Below are 19,846 nucleotides of genomic sequence, written 5' to 3'. Positions count from 1 at the left end.
CAAAAAAAAAAAAAAAAAAAGTATGTCAACCCTTGCCCATTTGCTATTCTTATGCTCCAACATGATCAAATAAGCTTGGATGGCTGAGATTATGTTATATGGTCAATTTTTGGCCAAAAGTGGTCCCAACCTACCTGGATATGTGCGTGTTCATGGGAAAGGTAGAGAGGAAGCTTCTGCATTCCCATTTGTTCCTTATTGCAATGTCACTAAACATATCTGATTAATCCTTTACAATCTATGCTTGGTTGCTGGGGCGAGAATCTCTAGTTTCCGGTATTAAAAAAAGACCCTATAATTATAGTTTTGGTAAATATAAGATATACCATCTAAAGGAAGACTTCATAAAGGAACAGTTTTTTTTTTTCTCTCAATATTTCTTACTTGGGGTACATCAAATGGTGGATCCCAGCCCACCTAAATGTGTGCTAAACGAGGCAGGATGATTGCTATTTGGAGCAAAAATATGCTAGTTGTTGTATGATTTTGGTGTGGTTGCTGGGCAAAACTCCAATAATTCAGTCACCTTATTCTGATTAGAATAGTGGGGAACTAGCTCTAATTACAGAAGAAGATTAAGGTTCAAACATCAGAAAGGCCTAATGTATTCAAACTTTGTCTTTTTTTTTATAAATATAAATTGTATAAATAAAAGGAAGGGGAGGCTGAGGTAGCCCCCAAACAACAAGAAAAGAAAAGCAACAAGGGAAAAGCAAAAAGAAATAAAAAATACACGCCCCGCGAGGAGCTAACTAACACCAAAGATACCCCAGTTAAAAACAAAATCTTGGAACCGCACTCCCTCAAAGTCTTTGCTCATCTTTGACCACATGAATAGAAACCCCAAAATCTCTAAGATCACTGTATGAGACGAGTTCTCTTTGCAATGGAAGACCCTGTTATTGCGCTCTCTCCAAAGACCCCAAGCAATGGCAAAAGGCAGGATAGCCCAGAGAAACCTCTTTCTTGAATAGAAGATATTGAAACTCCACCCCTCCAGAAGTTCAGAAAAAGATAAGGGAAAAACCCAATCCACATGGAAGCGAGCTAAGAAGAACATCCAAATAACTCGGGAAAAAGGACAATGACTTAGAATATGATTAACAGACTCCCCATCCCTATAACAAAGAAAGCAAAAGTTTGGAGTAATCCACCCTCGTTTTATCAAATTATCCAAAGTAAGGATTCTGCCCAACGAGGCAAGCCACATAAAGAACGAAACCTTAGAAGGAACATGAACGGACCAAACGACAGATGGTAAGGACGAGACTACACCCGACGGCAACAAACAATTATAGAAAGACTTAACAGAGAACTTCTTATCCTTAGCCTTGACCCACTCCCTTCTGTCCTGCTCATTTTCTTTGATTTGGATCGAATTCAGGAGATCTAGAAGAGATGTAACTTCTGTCAATTCCCAATCATTGAAATTCCTCCTAAATCCCAGATCCCAAGAGTCTGTATTCTCGTACCGAATCAAACATTGCCTAACAGAGTTATTTTTTTCAAAGAGCAAGTGTACAAGGATGGAAATTGAGTAGACAGAGATAAATTTCCACACCATAGGTCCTCCCAAAATCTAACCTTGTCCCCCTTACCCACTTTGAATCTAATCTCCTTATCGAACTTATCAACACCCTTCAGAATACCTCTCCACACACTACACCCGTAGGTCCCAATAGCCTCTCCACTATACCAGCCAAATCTCTTCTCTCCGTATTTTGCCTTAACTACTTTCCTCCATAAGTTATCTCTCTCTTCCCCGAATCTCCACAGCCACTTCCCCAAGAGAGCTTTATTAGAAATTCTCAACCCTCGGATCCCCAAACCTCCCTTCTTCTTTGGAGTGCAAACCAACTTCCAATTCACCAAATGATACTTTCTACCACCAATATTATCATTCCACAAAAAATTCTTCATAAGTCTTTCAATCTTAACTTCCACTGATTGGGGCAGCGTAAACAAGGATAAGAAGTAAATCGGAATACTCGTTAAAGTACTTTTAATCAATGTAACCTTACCCCCCTTTGAGAGGTATTTAGCCTTCCAAGTACTCAATTTCTTTTCCATTTTCTCGATGACACCCTCCCAAATGTTTTTGCTGCAATACGGAGCCCCTAAAGGTAAACCTAAGTAGGACGAGGGAAGCGTATCACTCCTGCACCCCATAGTAGTTGCTAAAACTGAAAGATTCGGCACCTCACCCACACCAAACAACTTGCTTTTCTACAGATTAACGTGTAAACCTGAAATAGCTTCAAAACAACCTAATAACACCCGAAGAGTTCTCACTTGATCTCTAGACGGATCTAAGAACACTAAGGTGTCATCTGCGAATTGCAAATGCGAAATCAACGGACCTTCAGTAGACACTCTAAAACCAGATAACCTCCCTATCTCGACCCCCCTTCTAAACATTTTACCCAAGGCCTCAATCACAATAAGAAATAAAAACGGAGATAACGGATCGCCCTGTCTCAACCCCCTAGAACTCCTAAAATACCCTGCCGGACTACCGTTGACCAAGATAGAAAAAGAGACCGTTGTTATGCACTTCATAATCCACCCAATCCACTTAGATCCAAACCCCATCCTACCCAACATATACTCCAAAAAATCCCAACTCACATGATCGTAAGCCTTTTGCATATCGATTTTTCCTATTAATCCAGTCGTTCATATTGCTGTCTTCCAGTTTTTCTTATATTGCTGTATCCCCACCTTAGGTGAGACTAGTCTACCTGAAGCTGCACGTACCATCCCAGCCTGTCACGTGTTACAGCAGCTAAGTAGCCACTTTACGTGGAAAGGCATATAGAGACTCAAAGTCACGACCTGGGGAGCAAATCCAGTCGTGTCTTACCATTTCGAGCAAACCTGTGGTGGGTATCAGCTCCTTCCTTTGGGGTTAATGTTCTTCTTCTCCCTGGTCTAAAAAGTGCCTACTTGAAAATATAGGTCAGCAATGCGAACTGTGTTGTCTCCTGGGTTTGAATAAAAAGTACTGCATACCGTATTAAAATTGCTTATCAGAGATAATCGAGGAAGATGAATGGCCGTTGCAACCTCAATACAGAGGCCCAAAAGAGTAGTATAAGAAGATAATTTATTGAACTCGTGGAATCTCAGAAAACTCAGATTCAAACCTTTTAACGAAAAGTTGAAAACAGTCAAATTTACATGTGGAATATTGTACTAACCAAAGTTCAATTCCTCTCTTACTATGAGATTTGCATTTTGGTTTCTTTTTTTTTTTTTTTTTTTTTTTTTTGGTATTTACATTGGAAAAAAAGAGAAGAACCAGGGATTAAAAAAATAATCCGCATACAATCAAAGCAGGGAGCTTATTCAAGCACTGTACACATGTTCACAGAGAAAACAATGATCAGAGATTAATTTGCCTATGATGCTCCCTTCTTCAATTCTCAATCTGCTGCTTTGCTTATTCCACAGGTGAACACCGTACGTCTTTCCACTTAGTTGAAGCAGTTTCGCCACTACCCACTTTGATTCAACCTGATTCTTTGGTTTCCTAAAAAACCCATCTATTCTGTTCCAATCAACTGGATAAAAAGCCGTCGGTGGCAAGATTGTGAAGTTATAACCCGGCCTTTTCTCAACCCTCTCAATCACCCTTGAAACCAAGTAAGGCCCATTATGCCCCCATTTGTTTCCATCAAAAGTAAGGGAGAATTCCTCGATGAACTTGAGCAATAGTGGGTGGTTCTTATCGAAAATCAAAACTGCATTATTTAATCTAGTCCAGTTTCTGGATTCAACATTGATACTTTGTGCTCCGATCGTGTTACGCAGATCAGAAAGCTTCTTGATTACTATAAAATCTGTGTCCAAGTAAATACCTCCATACTTGTATAAAACAGCAAGCCTAAGAAGATTGGATAGATTCTGTGCTAATGGAATCTCACCTGGATCCTTATTCCCTTTCTTCATCTCATCGAACCAAGTTTCGGCCGGGGTGTTCTTTAATAGAAACGATAAGTCTGGTGCAAGCGCAAGAACTTTAACTCTGCGCTCTGTTAATGGTTTCAGGATTTCGTTTCCATGTCTCGAATCCATAGTTCTCGATAGAATTATCAAGCATCCTTTTGGGTGGGATTCGAAGACGCTCTCCAACGCAAGAAACTCTCTCCTACGAAAGGATCTCACTGGCGAAATCCATGTCATGAAGAATTGAACTTCGCATCCTTGATCAAAGAACTTCTGAACCCGTCCTTCAAATTGCCGAGTCAACGCAGTTGACTCAAATATGTCAAACTCAGGCAGTTTTTTCTTGAACCATGCAATCCTTTCTTCCTCTGTTACATTGATAGGAGGAAGCAGAGGGCCTGAATCTTTCATATAAGTTTTTTTGATCTCTTCTTTCACCGAAAGCAATAGATTTGACCGAAATCTCTGACGAACTTCATTGGGTGGGAAGTTGTTACTCGTCTTAAGAAGAGAAAGATTGCAGAAAACACTACAAGCAGCAACAATGGTGATGAATAACAGAGCAGTAGCGAAGGTAAGTGCTGAGAATAAGGACTTTGTGTGATTGGGTCGTCGAAAATCCAACATATTTGCTAGAATCCTTGTCGCTATGGAGAGAAATATATGTTGTTGGAAGATACAGAGTGGAATGAAAACTTAATTAGTTTTCATGACGGGAGAAACTAAGAGAGGAGAGCCGAAAAGGAAGTTTCTTATTTCTTATAAGTTAGTCTAGTCCTGATTGATCTGCTTTGAATTTTCTACTAACGTGTTTTGGTTAGATAGCCGTCTTGATTGGACGAGCCGTCTTGATTGGGAGAGAATTTGACGGATGAGAAGTTTATATTATATGGAGTTTTTTTTTTTCTCTCGAAAGAATAGTGGAAGTATTTGGTGACTTTGGATCATTGGGATTATTTTATTCTTCAATGTTTTCTTCACATGTCGGATACCTTGGGAATTTTGTTTAATTCAACCACTTATTTATATTATTTGCTGTAGTAATGTGCATAATAATAATAATAATAATAATAAAGTTGGGATTAGATAATTATTAGTAGAGTTTCAAATTTTAATTTGATTAATTGAGATAAATTAAAAAAGGTTTCATAATAAGAAAGAAGGGTGATGTTTAAGGCACCACAAGCATTGATAAGGTAACGAGAACAATTGTAAATAAATAAATAAATAAATATATATATATATATATATATATATATATATATATATATATATATATATATATATATATATATATATATATATTTCTTTTGAAAAAATATTAAATAATATTTTAGACAATTTTATTTTATATGGTCAAAATTTTTTGGAATTGACTGATTTTTTGTGAGGATGATTTTTAAAGTTAGTAGACCGTCTTCACAAAAAATCAGTCAATTCTGAAACTTCTAACCCTCATGAAAAGTTGACGGTTCACGATTCTTCATCTTATAAATTAGGATTAGAAATTTAAGAATTAACTAATTTTTTGTGAGGATGATTTTCTCATCATAGAGATCATCCCTCACAAAAAATCAGTCCATTCTAAAATGTTTAACTCATATAAGACAAAATGCTTTGTCTAGAATGTTGTCTAGGATTTTGTCTAAAGAACGCCACTCATATGTATATATTTATCTTTATTAGGACACCGTAAGATTTTTACTTATTCCACCTCTTTTTTATTTCTTTCTCCATCCAATTTGAACAAAGGTGGTGGAGGATTTTCTTGTTCAATTTTTTTTTACCAATTTTGAAAATATGTTCAGACAAACATCTCATTCTCTCATCTTCCTCATCCATCCCTCTTATATTCTTTATATCATATTCTGTACAATTTGTTTGTTGAAAATCCTAACTTAAGACAAAAATAGAATAAAGAGTAGATGAAGTTGGAACTTCAAATTCTTTATCACAAAAGATAGAGAATCTCATGCAACCAAACTCTTGATGTGTAGTGAGTCAAAAATGACGAAGAACGCTGCATTTTTTAAGGGACTCCAACGGTAGTGACTGTTCCAGTGATTATAATAAAAGAGCGAAATCAATCTATTTAAATCGAAAAAGAATATGGGATGCGTTCATCTACTGGAGTGTCTTGATTGTGAAAATCAATTTGTTGGGGTGATTTTTGTAAACAGATTGTTCAAATGAATAATTAGCGTGGTCTTTAACATCACCCATAAAAATTGACAAAATTTTGGAGAAAAAAAAAATCTTTGGGTTTTCGACCTAAACCCATCATTTTCAACTTCATTAGAAATCCTTTTTTCTTAATGTTTGAATGTTGAAATTTTTTTTTTTTTTGAAAATGAAGGATAAAAATGTTACCATGTTGTGTGATTAAAAATTCGAAGAATTATGTGACCATAGCAATGCAAATAGCCCAAAATTTTTTTATTGATGTGGGTCCTATGGGTTGATTGGTTGGGATATATTGTTAAGTGGGCGATCAATTGAGAGTTTCACATCCTTATCGTCATAATGGTGTGATCTATCATTTATTAAATTATTGGATAGGTGAATAAACAAAACGGGAAGTTATATTATATTAATTTTGGCATTAATGAGTATAAGAGGGTCAACTTGTATTATATAACGTGGAAGACGGGGAACTATTTTTGTGAAGCTGAAGAGTACAATAATAACCTTTAAGTTTCTCGAAGAAAGGCAAGGTTCGTTTGAAAGTCAAATACAGAGATTTTCTTTTCTTAATAGATAGGGTCGGGTGTAGTAATAAAAGTAGTTGCACGTCTTGTGCACTTGCGAATCACCAAAAATCTAATTGTTTGGGATTCGACACGCCTCCGGATCACCACAATATATCACATATCAAATGTTTAGTGTTTTGCTGGTCTTGGGATCTCAACAGGTCAGTTAGAGTTCGGTTCGAATCGGTTTGATTCCATTTATAACCCATAATTTTTTTTATTTATTTATAAATATAAAATTTTCTTAAGAAAATAAAGAAAAGTAAGAGGATGAGATAACCTCCAAACAACAAGAAAGAAACAATAGAAAAAACAAGTACACCATAAAAAGAAAGAAAAAATACATGTTGGGATTACGAGTCACAAATGATATTCTAATTGAAAATAAAATCATGGATGTACGCTCCCACAAAGTCTTTACTCATTTTCGTTCAAAAGAAAAATAATCGAAAATCTTTAATTAACATGTAAGTTTAGGTTCTGATTATGATATCCTTGAATCCATAATCGATCTTAAAAATACTTGTCACCCATTAAGATAGATATTCATTTCTATCTTCTTTTTAAATGGAAAAAAAAAAAAAAAATTAGGATGTAGAACCCTTGTTAATAATCGAGATTTAGAAGGAATAGAAAATATAAATGTTTAGTGTTAAAAAAAAAAAAAAAAACTCCATTTTCTCTTTCGATTTTAATTTTAGCTAAGGTACAGTTATTACTAGTTATCTCATTGAATAATATTTGATTAGATTATTTAATATCCTTATAAATAAGTTAGGGGTAAAGCAAATCCGTTATAGGGCCGCTAAGATGAATATTTTGATCAAACCTAAAAATAATTTATACACCTTGATAGATCCATAACCAACTAATCGGTTTCCAATACTTTAGATAATCAAGTAACCGGTTACCCATTCACACCCCTTACGTGTTAGAAAAGTAAAATTATGTAATTTTATTGGGGTCTTGAACTTGATCGATCTCCACAACGACCAAGATGATTCGGGCGAGTCAACTTAGTCTTAGAAGTAATCAAACTATAGAATCAACATGAATCATCCATCACACTAAATCGTTTTAGATTCAAGATGACACATCAGATACTTAAAATTTTCAACCTATTTTAAATTTTTTTAATATAAAAGAAATTAATTGTAACAATTTATATATTTCAGTCACCATCTGAGGAGAGACGACAAATTGAATTTGAAAAGCATGCTTCATGCTAGTGTATTCACTGCCATCATTTTCTATCTTTACAATTTCTTGGACCTAGAGTTTCTTATCAAACATTTGCTGGAATTATAAATGGAGTTGAAATGTTGTGAATTAAATTGAGAATTATTGATTCTTAGGTCATGTATGGAAAAAAAATTCATTTGTTTTACTATTTTCGAAGATATTATATTGGAACGACGTACCCCATACGACAAATGATCTGATCCAATATGAAAACATCCATATCTTATGGCCCATGTCAATACACATGACCTTTCTAACAAGCAAAGTCAATTTATTGATAAATAGATATATATATTATTCATTTTAGTCAATTCCGGGCTAAGGCAATCAACAAGAAACGTTTAAGGGGTCTTCATCACTTATTTTATGATTATAAAGTAGGTCCACTTTCAACCACCAAACACCCCCTCTAATGTCATTGCTACATTCCTCAGTATAAGATGCACCTATGGAGTTCCAAATAACCTAAGCCGGATCTTTGTGTTCGTCAGTGTTTTAGTTTATTTAAATTTTTATTCATCTTTACTATTAGTGAAGCGTTTGGAGGCCTTAAAGAGAATTAAACATTGTGCGAAACATTTTTCAAAATAGAGGTTAGAAGTTTCAGAGTTGTGAGGATGATCTCTATGGTAAAGAGGTCATTCTCACCAAAAATCAGTTCATTCCGAAACTTTTAAACCTAGTTTACAAGTTAAAGAATCGTGGACCGTCGGATTTTTATAAATCACTTTTGATGGGATTAAAAATTTGAAAATGGGCTGATTTTTGGTGAGGATGATCTTCTCATCGTAGAGATCATCCTCACAAAAAATCAGTACATTTAGAAATTTTTAACCCATACATTGAAAAAATGTTTAGCTCTCTTTAAGGCCTCCTAACGCCACCCTTAATATTATGCATGATGGGATGAGAGTGGGTATTACATATTGAAATTCACAATAATTATTGTTTAAAGTTACATTTCTTTTTCTAAATCAAGGTCTGACGTACATCTTTTTAATTAAAATGATCTTATATATCGTAGTATAATAAAACATCCCTATATTTAAGATTTTTTTTTTTTTAATTTTATAAAAAAAAACAAGAGCTAGTTCTATTATTCTTCCACTCACCCATTTCTGAATTTTAAAATTTACATCTTACTCCCCCACTATCTTTCTCTCATGTTATATGTGAAGGGATAAAATCCTCTCATCTGGACTGTTCATTTCACATCAATCAATGAAAATCTTGAGGCGGCACGTGACAATGTTTGAAAGAAATTGTATATAATTAGAGAAAAATCTCAATTTAAGATGATTCTTCCATTTTAAATAATTATTAAATTTGAATAGGGGTAAATATGAAAACGACAATGTAATTATGATTAGGATTTCTTTTTTAAGTTTAAAATTTCCCTATTTAAATGAGATAATGTATTAGAGAGATTTATTATATTGGAATGACTCTCTAAACCCGTTGATGTAGAAACACTTGTCAAATCACATAAAAACTCCACTGTGTTCTCTATTTTATTTTATTTCTTTGTGATCTATGCGTGAAATCTTGATTTGGATCAATATCTTAAGGTGTATGCCTAAAATCGCATCTACCTTTCTCTCATGTTATAATCATCTCCCCACTTTAAATCTATTAAACTCGTTCAATCCTCTTATTCTCATCGTCGACAAGGAGTGTTGTAATTTTATGGACTTTTTTTTTTTTTTTTAATCCATACAAATCTGTCCATTCTCATAATCAGCGATGCATATTAATGTAATATGATTGGGTCGAATCATTTCATTAATCACGAAACAAACCCACAAAATTCATTAAAGCTACTTTGTTGCATGTTATTCACATTTACATTTATCACTCACGTGCATCACACGTGTAGTCTACCAAAATCAGGCAAAAGGAATTATCGACAGTATTTGTACTACATGTGAGCCGTTGAAATGCCAATCGTTCATCAACATGGGCTCGATAGATTGTCACCAAAGGCCTATATGATAATACCCTCTAGTTGATAAATTCAGTAATGAAAATTCTGGTTCACGAAATTTGAAAATTTTGAATAGAGTCGTCTTGGAATAACATTGAAATGTATTGCGATTTTTTATCGAGTTGTGCTAGAGTGACCTCAAGATTGGAGTTCATATCATACATCTTGACATGAAAGTGGATAGGAACCATAGATGCTTTTCATTCATATCTTGAGAAAAAACATCTATGGTTCCCATACACTTTCACATCTAGGTGTGCAATGTAAGGTCTCATCTTGAGGTCACTTCAACATTATTCCTTTTGATTAGCGACTGGGGCGGGACTAGTAGGGGCAATCCTCATATCACACATCTTGACGTGAAAGTGGATAGGAATCATATATGTTTTGCATCATATCTCAAGGAAAAACATCTATGATTCCCATACACTTTCACATATAGGTGTGCAATGTGAGGTCTCATCTTTAGTTCACTTCAGCATTATTCCTTTTGATCAGCAACTGGGGCGGGACTAGTGGGGGCAATCCTCATATCACACATCTTGACGTGAAAGTGGATAGGAATCATATATGTTTTGCATCATATCTTGAGGAAAAAACATCTAGGATTCCCATACACTATAGGTGTGCAATGTTAGGTCCCATCTTGAGTTCACTTCAGCATTATTCCTTTTGATCAGCGACTGGGCAGGACTGGCGGGGGCAATCCCACCCCCAACCAACTTTGAGACACCCTTATATTTTCAACTAATTACATGTCCCATTTGTCCTTACTCCCTCACCTCTCTCCCTATCCTCATATATTAATTGGAAATTATTTAAATATCATTTTCTTTTACTTCTAATAAAAAACTTCTGAATTTCTCCTTAAAATCATTCATCTTCAATCATACTCATACAACTTACCATAGTTTGCCCTCATTGCAAGAAAATCCTAGCTCCGCCCTTGTCAGCGATCATTTTCATGGGTGATTTCTAGATCTTGGATTGGATAATTCCAAGGTTCAACCAACAGTGGAGATGAGAAAATAAATACATATTTCCTAGAGATCATTACCAGTTTCTTATGGATCAGTTTCCTAGGGAATCGTTTATTGGCATCTCAGCTAAAATTTTCCTCTAGGATTTGATTATTTCCATATATAACTTTTAAACATAGTCAATCAAACTATTTTTCCAATTGTAGGTTGAGAGAGAGCCCAAATATTCATAGTTCAATGGATCCAAAAAGTGTGGACAAGGCATGGGATGACATCAAACTGTTGTGCTGCCGTAGTACACCAGTTTTTTACTCTAAATAAAGTGCTACCCGATTTTTCTAAGAGAGTATTGGCAAATCCTTTATCACACACTAATTAAATATTAAAACACAACATTGGGACATTGGTGAAGTTTGGTTCAAGTTAACACGTCAACATTACAAAGAATCTAAACAAGAGAAAGAATTTCTATTGACATCCCAACTTTTACTTATTCTAAATCATTGATTTATTTATTTTTAAGATATTTACGAAAACATACACCATTTTTATTCTAATTACGATTTAGGTACATTGTTCATTTTATTTATGAGAACATGCATGTGATCTATTATTCACTTTTACACATCTACAAATTCATAAGTTTAAAAGTAACAAATTTACAAATTTGTAGACACGTAAAAAGTGAACAATGTACTATGTGCATGTTTTGGGAATCAAAATGAATAATGTACCAAAATCAAAATTTCGACATATTTAACGCATGATTTGAAGATTCAGCCCTTATTTTTTCTTTCAATAGGAGTGTAATAAGTAAAAGTTGTGGGTGCTAGTTCTCTTTTACTAATTCAACTTGAAAAAATAAAATACCAAAATGATCCTAAAATAATTTGTAAATTGTGTAGGTTGATGTTGTGAGGATTTGATTGGATTGAATGTTGACAAAGACCTTTCATTAACGTGTGTATCATGCAAAACATAACGTCAAGTTGAAGTTCACTTGTTATTCTTAACAACCCACTAAAAATTTCAACGAAATAGGCTAAAAGAAGTCATAGTCAAAGTCTTTAGTATATATTTCCACAAGTATGCTTATCTTAGTTGTTGGACCTCAAGTAACAAATTTCCTAAATTAAAATATAACTTAAAGTACTCAAGAACAGATTTTCATAAGAGTGATTAGCCAGCTTTCCAACAAAAGTACAAAATAAAAACAAATGTAATTTATAGATCAAGAGAGTTCATTGTGTTTTAAATTTATTTTCTACTATTTAGATTATTATTATTATTTTCTCCTAGAGTCTAGGTTTGATGTAATGTCAATCATAAAACAATGGGACAATGATCCCAAAAGGCTTTTTTTTTTTTTTGAAAATATGTATTAAAAAATCCCTTTTGAAAAATATGTACCCTTTAATACTCATTTTATCAAATATTAGTCTAAAAAGAATTTTTAAATGAAAATGCCGTAATTACCTTTTCAACGAATTTTGAGATTTAAAGAAACATGTTTATTTGAGAAATTTGAAGTAATCCTATGTTTTAAAATTAATGAAATGTCCCTTGACTATGGCCATCTTCTCATAAAACAATGAAAAAAAAAATCCTTGACTAGCGATTTTTTACTCACATAAATGATGATGATGATGGTCATCATCATCATCAAACTAATTAGATTTATTAAAAAAAATATATTTAAAAATTAAAACATTATTTTAAAACTCATCTTGAATGTTCATTGAATTGATTCAACTACAAAATAGCAAGTCTACTTACATGAGTCAAATAAAATTGGGTCACGATCAAGGGACATATGAAAAAACATATGTAAAAACAATGTAACATTAATAAATTTTCAAAATATGGGTTAGAAGTTTCAGATTGATCTGATTTTTTGTGAGGATGATCTCTATGATGGGAAGATCATTTGAAAAAAAAAATCAGTCAAATTTGAAACTTCTGACCCCATTAAAAATGATTTAGAATGTGGACCGTCGATTTTTTACCAGTTTTTATCAATAATTTGTAAGTCACTTTTGATGGATTTAGAAATTTCAGATTAAGCTGGTTTTTTGTGAGGATGATCTTCTCATCATAGTGACCATCCTCACAAAAAATCAGTTCAATCTAAAACCTCTAACCCATATTTTGAAAAATCATTGTTTTTACATATGTTTTTCCATATGTCACTTGAACCACCCCCAATAAAATTATATTGAATTTATAAATAGATTTTAATAAATAAAATTATTTATTTTTATTTTCACAAAAATATTAATAACCACATAAGTTGGTGAAGTTTTTTATTTGATTTGTAAAATTGTTAAAAGGATATTTCATGTATTGTCTTAAAAAGATACTTAAAAGGTGGATATTTTATTAAGTACGACTTAAATGGTCTGTAGTCTTTTCTAAGGGACTAATCGATACATATTCTCAATAAAAAGTCTCTCATAATCATTGTCCCTAAAGCAATTATCTTAAATCAAATTATGAATTTATTATCCTTCTTGCACGAAAGGCTTGACGTCACTGTTTGTAATGTATAGTGGAAAACTTTTTCGCGCTTATCTTTATTTGGTGGTACCATACTCAATCAATCGGCTTGATCAAATCATCGAATTACTTAGTGGAAACAACAAATATATTCTTAAGACGCGTTGATTGATTATGCAGTCTTCACATAATCATTTTATGTGGTCACTTGCTCATGTCGAATTTCTTTACTTCCAATGATTCGAACATACATCAATTCATGGACTCCTAAATTTTAATGGGTCTAGGGTTGACTTATAATGGAGAGACCACTATCTTATAGTCTTCGCATAATTATTTTATATGAATTAATTGGTAACTTTCTCATGTCAAACTTGTTTAGTTTAATTCCTATGATTTGAATTAGGAGTGCAACTTGGTTCAGGTTGGTTCAGTTTAGAGTAAAATCATAATCGAACCAACCAATGTCGGTTCTATTATATGAGAACCAGAACCGAATCAACCCAAATCGACTTTAATTCAATTTGATTCCATGGGTTGTCAAAAAGTTTTTTTTTTTTAACACAAATGAAATTTTCCTACCGTGAATTTCAAAACCCATATCTTACAACCATTAAGATCAACACCAACATATAAAAATCCAAACTTTTACAAACCAAACACAAAAAAAGCCAACCTTGCGAGCACTCGAACTCATCAGAACCCACTAATCTAATTGAATTGAACAAACCTTGCATCATATGCTTTCTAATTGCACCCTTCGGCATAAACCGATCAAGAAATTCCTCATTCACAAACTTCTTTCCATCCCCACCTTGATTGATCCCATCACCAACCTCAATTTCAAAAGTTCTTAAATTAAACGATGGCAATTCCTCTTCTTCTTCCCTCCCAATCACAGATTCCAATCTCTCCCCTCCTACAAACATCCTAATTCTCTCTGGAGTCATCCGTATTTGCCCACATTCATATATTGAGCTCTTCAGGGTTTCCCTATAGAAACACCGAAACCACCCATCACCTCCACCTCGATAATTCGAAGATCTTCGATGAATTTTTGGAGACTTGAGACCTTTAACCAGACGATTGTACCCATTCCCGAAATAACCTTCGCATGACTGTGTATAGACATTAGGGTTTAAAGACTAAGGGAGGTAAGAAGGAAGAATTGGCCATTTTTCCCCAGAGAAGATAACAAGAATTGGGGTTTGGTGAGGATAATTTTCTGTTAAAGATGCGGTGTTTTCCATTAAAAAGAGGGGTTTCCCTTCTGTTTTTTGTAACAGAAGTGGTTTACAAACAGAAAGAGATTGAATTAACGACGAAGAGAAAGAGAATGAATTTTAGAAGAAAACCTCCTCTTCTACGCATCTTCTCTCTCTCTCTCTCTCTCAGTTTTCCTACTGTGAATTTCAAAATCCATATCTTACAAACCATCCTGGACCATTGGTTTTCGATTTGGTTTGATTTTTTTATCAAGTCTGAACCGAAAATCGAATCCAACCCATCGGTTTTTCATTTTTTAAATCCGAAACCAAATCATATTTAGTCTAAACCGAACCAAACCAATAAAAAATATACGGTTTGGTTCGATTCTCGGTTTGAACTGAATTAACTTGCACCCCTAGTTTGAACACACATCGATTCATCGATTCCTACATTTTATTAGGTCTGGGTTTGAATTATAACGCAACGACTACCACTCTACTAATATTTTTTATTAAGGTAATATTAACTTGTAGAAAAAGTTTATTATAAGTACGAGGTTAGGAGACGAGGGATCATGGATTTTCACAAAGCAATGGAGTTTCATAAGCTCTTATGTTCATTTCTCATGCATGCAACCCTTTTGTGGTGCATCAAGTTGTCGACCGCGGCTACCTTTGGAAATGAAACTGATCGACTCGCTTTGCTAGCCTTCAAAGATAGAATTACTCATGATCCATTCGGAGCATTGAGTTCGTGGAACGATTCTTTCTATTTTTGCAAATGGAGAGGAATTACATGCAGTGCTCGGCATCAAAGGGTGACCATCATAGATCTAAGGTCACAAGGCTTGGTTGGTACGATCTCTCCTTGTATAGGAAATCTCACATTCCTCAAAGGTATCAACCTCCGACAAAACAACTTCAGTGGCGAAGTCCCACGAGAAATTGGTCGATTGTTTCGACTTAAACATCTCAACTTAACAGAAAATATTCTACAAGGAGAAATTCCAATCAGTCTGACCAATTGTACTAAACTTGATTTTCTTGATTTAGTTGCAAACCATCTTGTCGGGACAATGCCTACTCAGCTCGGCACACTAACGAAGCTTGTTGGGCTTGGTCTTGCTGTTAACTATCTAACAGGGACTATCCCATCCTCACTTTCAAACCTTTCATCTCTTGCTCTCCTATCCCTATCCGAGAACAATCTCAGTGGCAATATTCCAAGGGAGTTCGGAAAATTATCCCGATTAGAATTTTTTCAAATCTCAGCAAATCAATTCTTAACTGGTACTATTCCAGTCCAAATGTTCAACATTTCCTCTATCAATTATTTTGGCGTAACCGAAAACCAATTTTTCGGAAACATTCCACCTTACATTGGGCTCACACTTCCTAATCTCCAAGTACTTCTCTTGGGGGGAAATAGTTTCTCTGGGCCCATACCAAATTCCATTTCAAATGCTTCTAGACTCGTGAAGTTAGATTTCGATTCAAACTACTTCAGTGGGCCGATACCATCAACTTTGGGAAGCTTGAAAGGCCTCATTAGGCTAAATTTTGGTCGTAATCGCCTTGGAACTGGTATATCTGATGACTCTAGCTTTCTTCCGTCATTGGTAAATTGTAGTAACTTGGAAGTACTCAGCCTAAATGAAAATAATCTAACCGGGCATTTGCCCAATTCCATAGCCAATCTGTCGTCCCGGCTTAGCTTTTTCTATATTGGGGCAAACCATATGTCGGGAAACATCCCTTCAGAGATCGACAACCTCGTTAGCTTACTGTCATTGGGTATGGAAGAAAACCTTCTTACAGGTAGTATTCCTGTTTCTATAGGAAAGCTTCCCAATTTACAAGTAATATCTTTGTTTGGGAATACATTTTCAGGGGAAATTCCATCATCTATTGGAAATATCTCTGGATTGTCAGAGCTCAATTTAGACCAAAACAGCCTTCCAGGAACCATTCCATTGAGTCTTGGTAACTTACCGCATCTGAAAATATTGAGCCTCTCGCAAAATAAACTCATCGGCACCATACCCAAATCCATTATTGGTCTTTCATCTTTGTCAATTGTCTTGGACTTGTCTCAGAATTCCTTAACTGGGGAGTTACCATTCGAAGTCAGTAATTTGATTAGCATTCACACCTTGAATTTATCCAAGAATAGATTGTCGGGTGAAATTCCTAGCACACTCGAGAATTGCCTCGCATTGGAAGGTCTAGACCTTAGTGGTAATTTCTTTCAAGGACCCATTCCTTCATTGAGTTCTTTGAGAGGTCTTCAAGATTTAGACCTCTCGCACAATAATTTTTCGGGGAGAATTCCAGAATATCTTGAGACGTTTCTTTATCTGAGGTATCTGAATTTGTCTTCCAATGATCTTGAGGGCGAAGTACCAAAAGGTGGGGTCTTTAAGAATACAAGTTCAATTTCAATTCTTGGAAACAATAAGCTTTGTGGGGGGATTTCTGAACTACATTTGCCGATTTGCTCTACTCCACGTTCTAAGAAACGAAAAAGATGTTTTCCCCTCAAAAGAATTACTCTTGTAACTGGTGTCCTTGCTGCTTTAATTTTATTTTGTTCCTTGGCTACTCTTTTCTGGAGGAGAAAAGCGAGAAATAAAACTTCTTCGACATCTTCATTGGAGGATATGTTTCTAAAGGTTTCTTATGACGATCTTCTTAAAGCGACCGATGGGTTCTCTTTGGCTAATTTGATTGGAGTTGGAAGCTATGGTTCTGTTTACAAAGGAGTCCTAGGCTTCAATGGAACAGTTGTCGCAGTGAAGGTACTTAACCTTCAACAACGAGGAGCTTCAAAGAGTTTCATGGCTGAATGTGAAGCCTTGAGATCCATTCGACATCGAAATCTCATTAAGATCTTGACTTCGTGTTCGAGTGTGGATTTTGAGGGTAATGATTTCAAAGCTCTGGTTTTTGATTTCATGTCTAATGGGAGTCTAGATGAATGGTTGCATCCAACACCAGAAGAACAACATCAACCAAGATATCTGAGTTTTTTGGAGAGACTCAACATAGTCATCGACATAGCCTATGGTTTGGATTATCTTCATCACCATTGCCACATACCCATTGTTCATTGTGATCTGAAACCAAGCAACATTCTTCTCGATAATGATATGAACGCTCATGTGGGTGATTTCGGGTTAGCAAGGTTCCTTAATGGAGCCATCAATGATCCCTCTCGAAAACAAAGTAGCTCCATTTTTATAAAAGGATCTGTTGGGTATGTTGCTCCAGGTAACAATTTCCTCTATTTTACTTCTGTTCTATAAGATCTTCTATTGCCACACCAACCTTCTTTATGAAACACCAAACTTCGCGATTAAATATAATGTTTCGAATGTGGATAACCAATGGGTTTCTAATTAGGTGAGAATAGCTCTTCGAACTTAAAGGGACTGGTCACGAGAATGAAGGAATAATGGAGGAAGAAAACAAAGGATTGCTTTGGTCTTCTTTCTTTCCAAAATCTCTTATTCTTGTGTGTCCACGTCCTTGTTAGGTGTGTCACATATAATTTCATTAATTGTTGTGTTATAAAAAATAATAATGATTTTCTGACACACGCCCTGACATGTTATGTGCTAGAACCATTGATTCTTTTCCTCAGGATACACATATTTATGGGGATGTACAATTGTGTATCTCAAAGGAAAAATCTATGGTTCTAGCCCATGCCACATCAGGGGACGTGTTAGAGGGGTGTCAAAAAATCACGACTCTATAAAAAAGTTGGTTTGGTAACATAATTTGTCTTTTTAAGACTTCAACTTAATAGTTTTGTTTGAAATACTTATAATTTTAAATTAAGTACTTGTAGAGTATGGTGTGCGCGATGAGGTGTGGACACAAGGCGACGTTTATAGCTATGGGATCCTCTTGTTAGAGATGTTCACTGGAAGGAGGCCTACTGATGAGATGTTTGAAGATGCTTTTAGTCTCCATTACTTCGCTAGGATGTCTCTTCCGGATCAAGTGATGGAGATCATAGATCCAATACTTCTTCGAGAAATAGACAACAATGAAGCTCTAAGTGAAGATGAAATCAAGGCAAGGTTGAGTAAACAATGTGACAGTTTGATCGCGATAGTTAGACTTGGTGTATCATGTTCTACTGAGTCGCCGAGAGAACGGATGGTGATGGGTCAGGTTGTCACAGAGTTGCAAGCAATCAGGGATATTTATATGGGGATTCGGGATACATAGAGGGGGTCCAAAAAAAAATGGTCTCTTGAACATAACTAAGCCCTCTCAAGGACAAAAATGAAACTAGTGTTCTTATAAGGTTTATCTGATTCTCATTTATGTTTACTACCAAGTACAATAAGATAACGGGCCTTGTAGTGTCAAGACAAACGTGGGGTGACAATCCGACTATTGTGCTCTAATATCTTTACTATTATAGTGCGAGAAGAGTGTTTTTTTTGTGTTTTTTACTTACTGAAGTATTTTTCTTCTAGATTAGACAGATATTCAAAATAATGGATATTTGTATTTTAGTTTAAGAATCGTGATAATCTGATGCGTTTTTTTGTGTTGTTCTTTGTACATTCTCTTTGACTTGGTAATTCACATAATCATAAAACTTTGTTCGTGTGTATCCCGTAGCAAAGCATCTACGATTCTATGGAGGGAGTGTCTAAAAAAGAGCGTCAAATTATCATGGCTTAAAATTCTAAAAAAGATTTGTACCACTATTAATTTTTGAAAAGGTAAATTAGACATTCCTCCTTCATTTCAAAAGACAAAGTTGGCTCTTTGTTTTTCTTTACATACAAATGGAAATGGATCAAATGATCCATAGTAAAAATTAAAAAAAAAATTGTGTATAATAAAGGTCACTTTGGAATAGATTCGTCGAACTTCAAACGAGTTTAGTCTAAATGCCCTTGTCAACTTCCAACCCTTGATTTCTCTCCCCAATAAAAAATGGCTTGTGCTGAAGTAACTTTGTGGGGGGACATTTCTGACATGGATGTATGTCATAATCATAAATATTTTTCATCGAGATACGAGTGAGATTGAAATGAGACGACTCATCTTGGTATCGTCCACCAACAAGTAAGTTGTCAAGTCATCTCAAACTTGATGCGTTTCTCAAAAGTCACTCATTGTCTCATTGTTGAACGAGATGACTTAAATAAATTGATAACCCATAGAATCAAACTGACCTTAGTTCGGTTCGATTCCAATTTGATCCTAAAC

The 19,846-nt window shown here is 34.9% G+C and overlaps 2 protein-coding genes across 2 annotated transcripts; one reads left to right on the top strand and one right to left on the bottom strand.

Moving 5' to 3' along the window:
- Positions 1–3,235: 3,235 nt before the first annotated feature.
- LOC147399532 (uncharacterized) lies at positions 3,236–4,684 on the bottom strand. The gene has a single exon (XM_086444921.1). It carries the CDS (start codon positions 4,573–4,575, stop codon positions 3,349–3,351), a length of 1,227 nt encoding a protein of 408 aa, XP_086301047.1. The 5' UTR covers positions 4,576–4,684; the 3' UTR covers positions 3,236–3,348.
- Positions 4,685–15,186: 10,502 nt separating this feature from the next.
- Positions 15,187–19,046, top strand: LOC147399531 (uncharacterized). Its single transcript, XM_086446603.1, has 2 exons — positions 15,187–17,878; positions 18,462–19,046. The coding sequence occupies exons 1-2, from the start codon at positions 15,202–15,204 to the stop codon at positions 18,845–18,847; spliced, it is 3,063 nt and encodes a 1,020-aa protein (XP_086302729.1). The 5' UTR covers positions 15,187–15,201; the 3' UTR covers positions 18,848–19,046.
- The last annotated feature ends 800 nt before the right edge of the window (positions 19,047–19,846 follow it).

The sequence above is a fragment of the Akebia trifoliata genome, chromosome 6, assembly GCF_017979445.1.
Source record: "Akebia trifoliata isolate Shusen 1 chromosome 6, ASM1797944v1, whole genome shotgun sequence".
NCBI lineage: Eukaryota > Viridiplantae > Streptophyta > Magnoliopsida > Ranunculales > Lardizabalaceae > Akebia > Akebia trifoliata.
The sequence above is the reverse complement of the archived record's forward strand: the minus strand, read 5'-3'. Positions and strand labels throughout refer to the sequence as shown.

Coding starts and splice junctions, on each gene's coding strand:
- LOC147399532 (XM_086444921.1), bottom strand. CDS start 4,575: ATGTTGGATTTTCGACGACCCAATCACACAAAGTCCTTATTCTCAGCA.
- LOC147399531 (XM_086446603.1), top strand. CDS start 15,202: ATGGAGTTTCATAAGCTCTTATGTTCATTTCTCATGCATGCAACCCTT. Junction 17,879..18,461: donor TGTTGGGTATGTTGCTCCAG/GTAACAATTTCC, acceptor AAGTACTTGTAG/AGTATGGTGTGCGCGATGAG.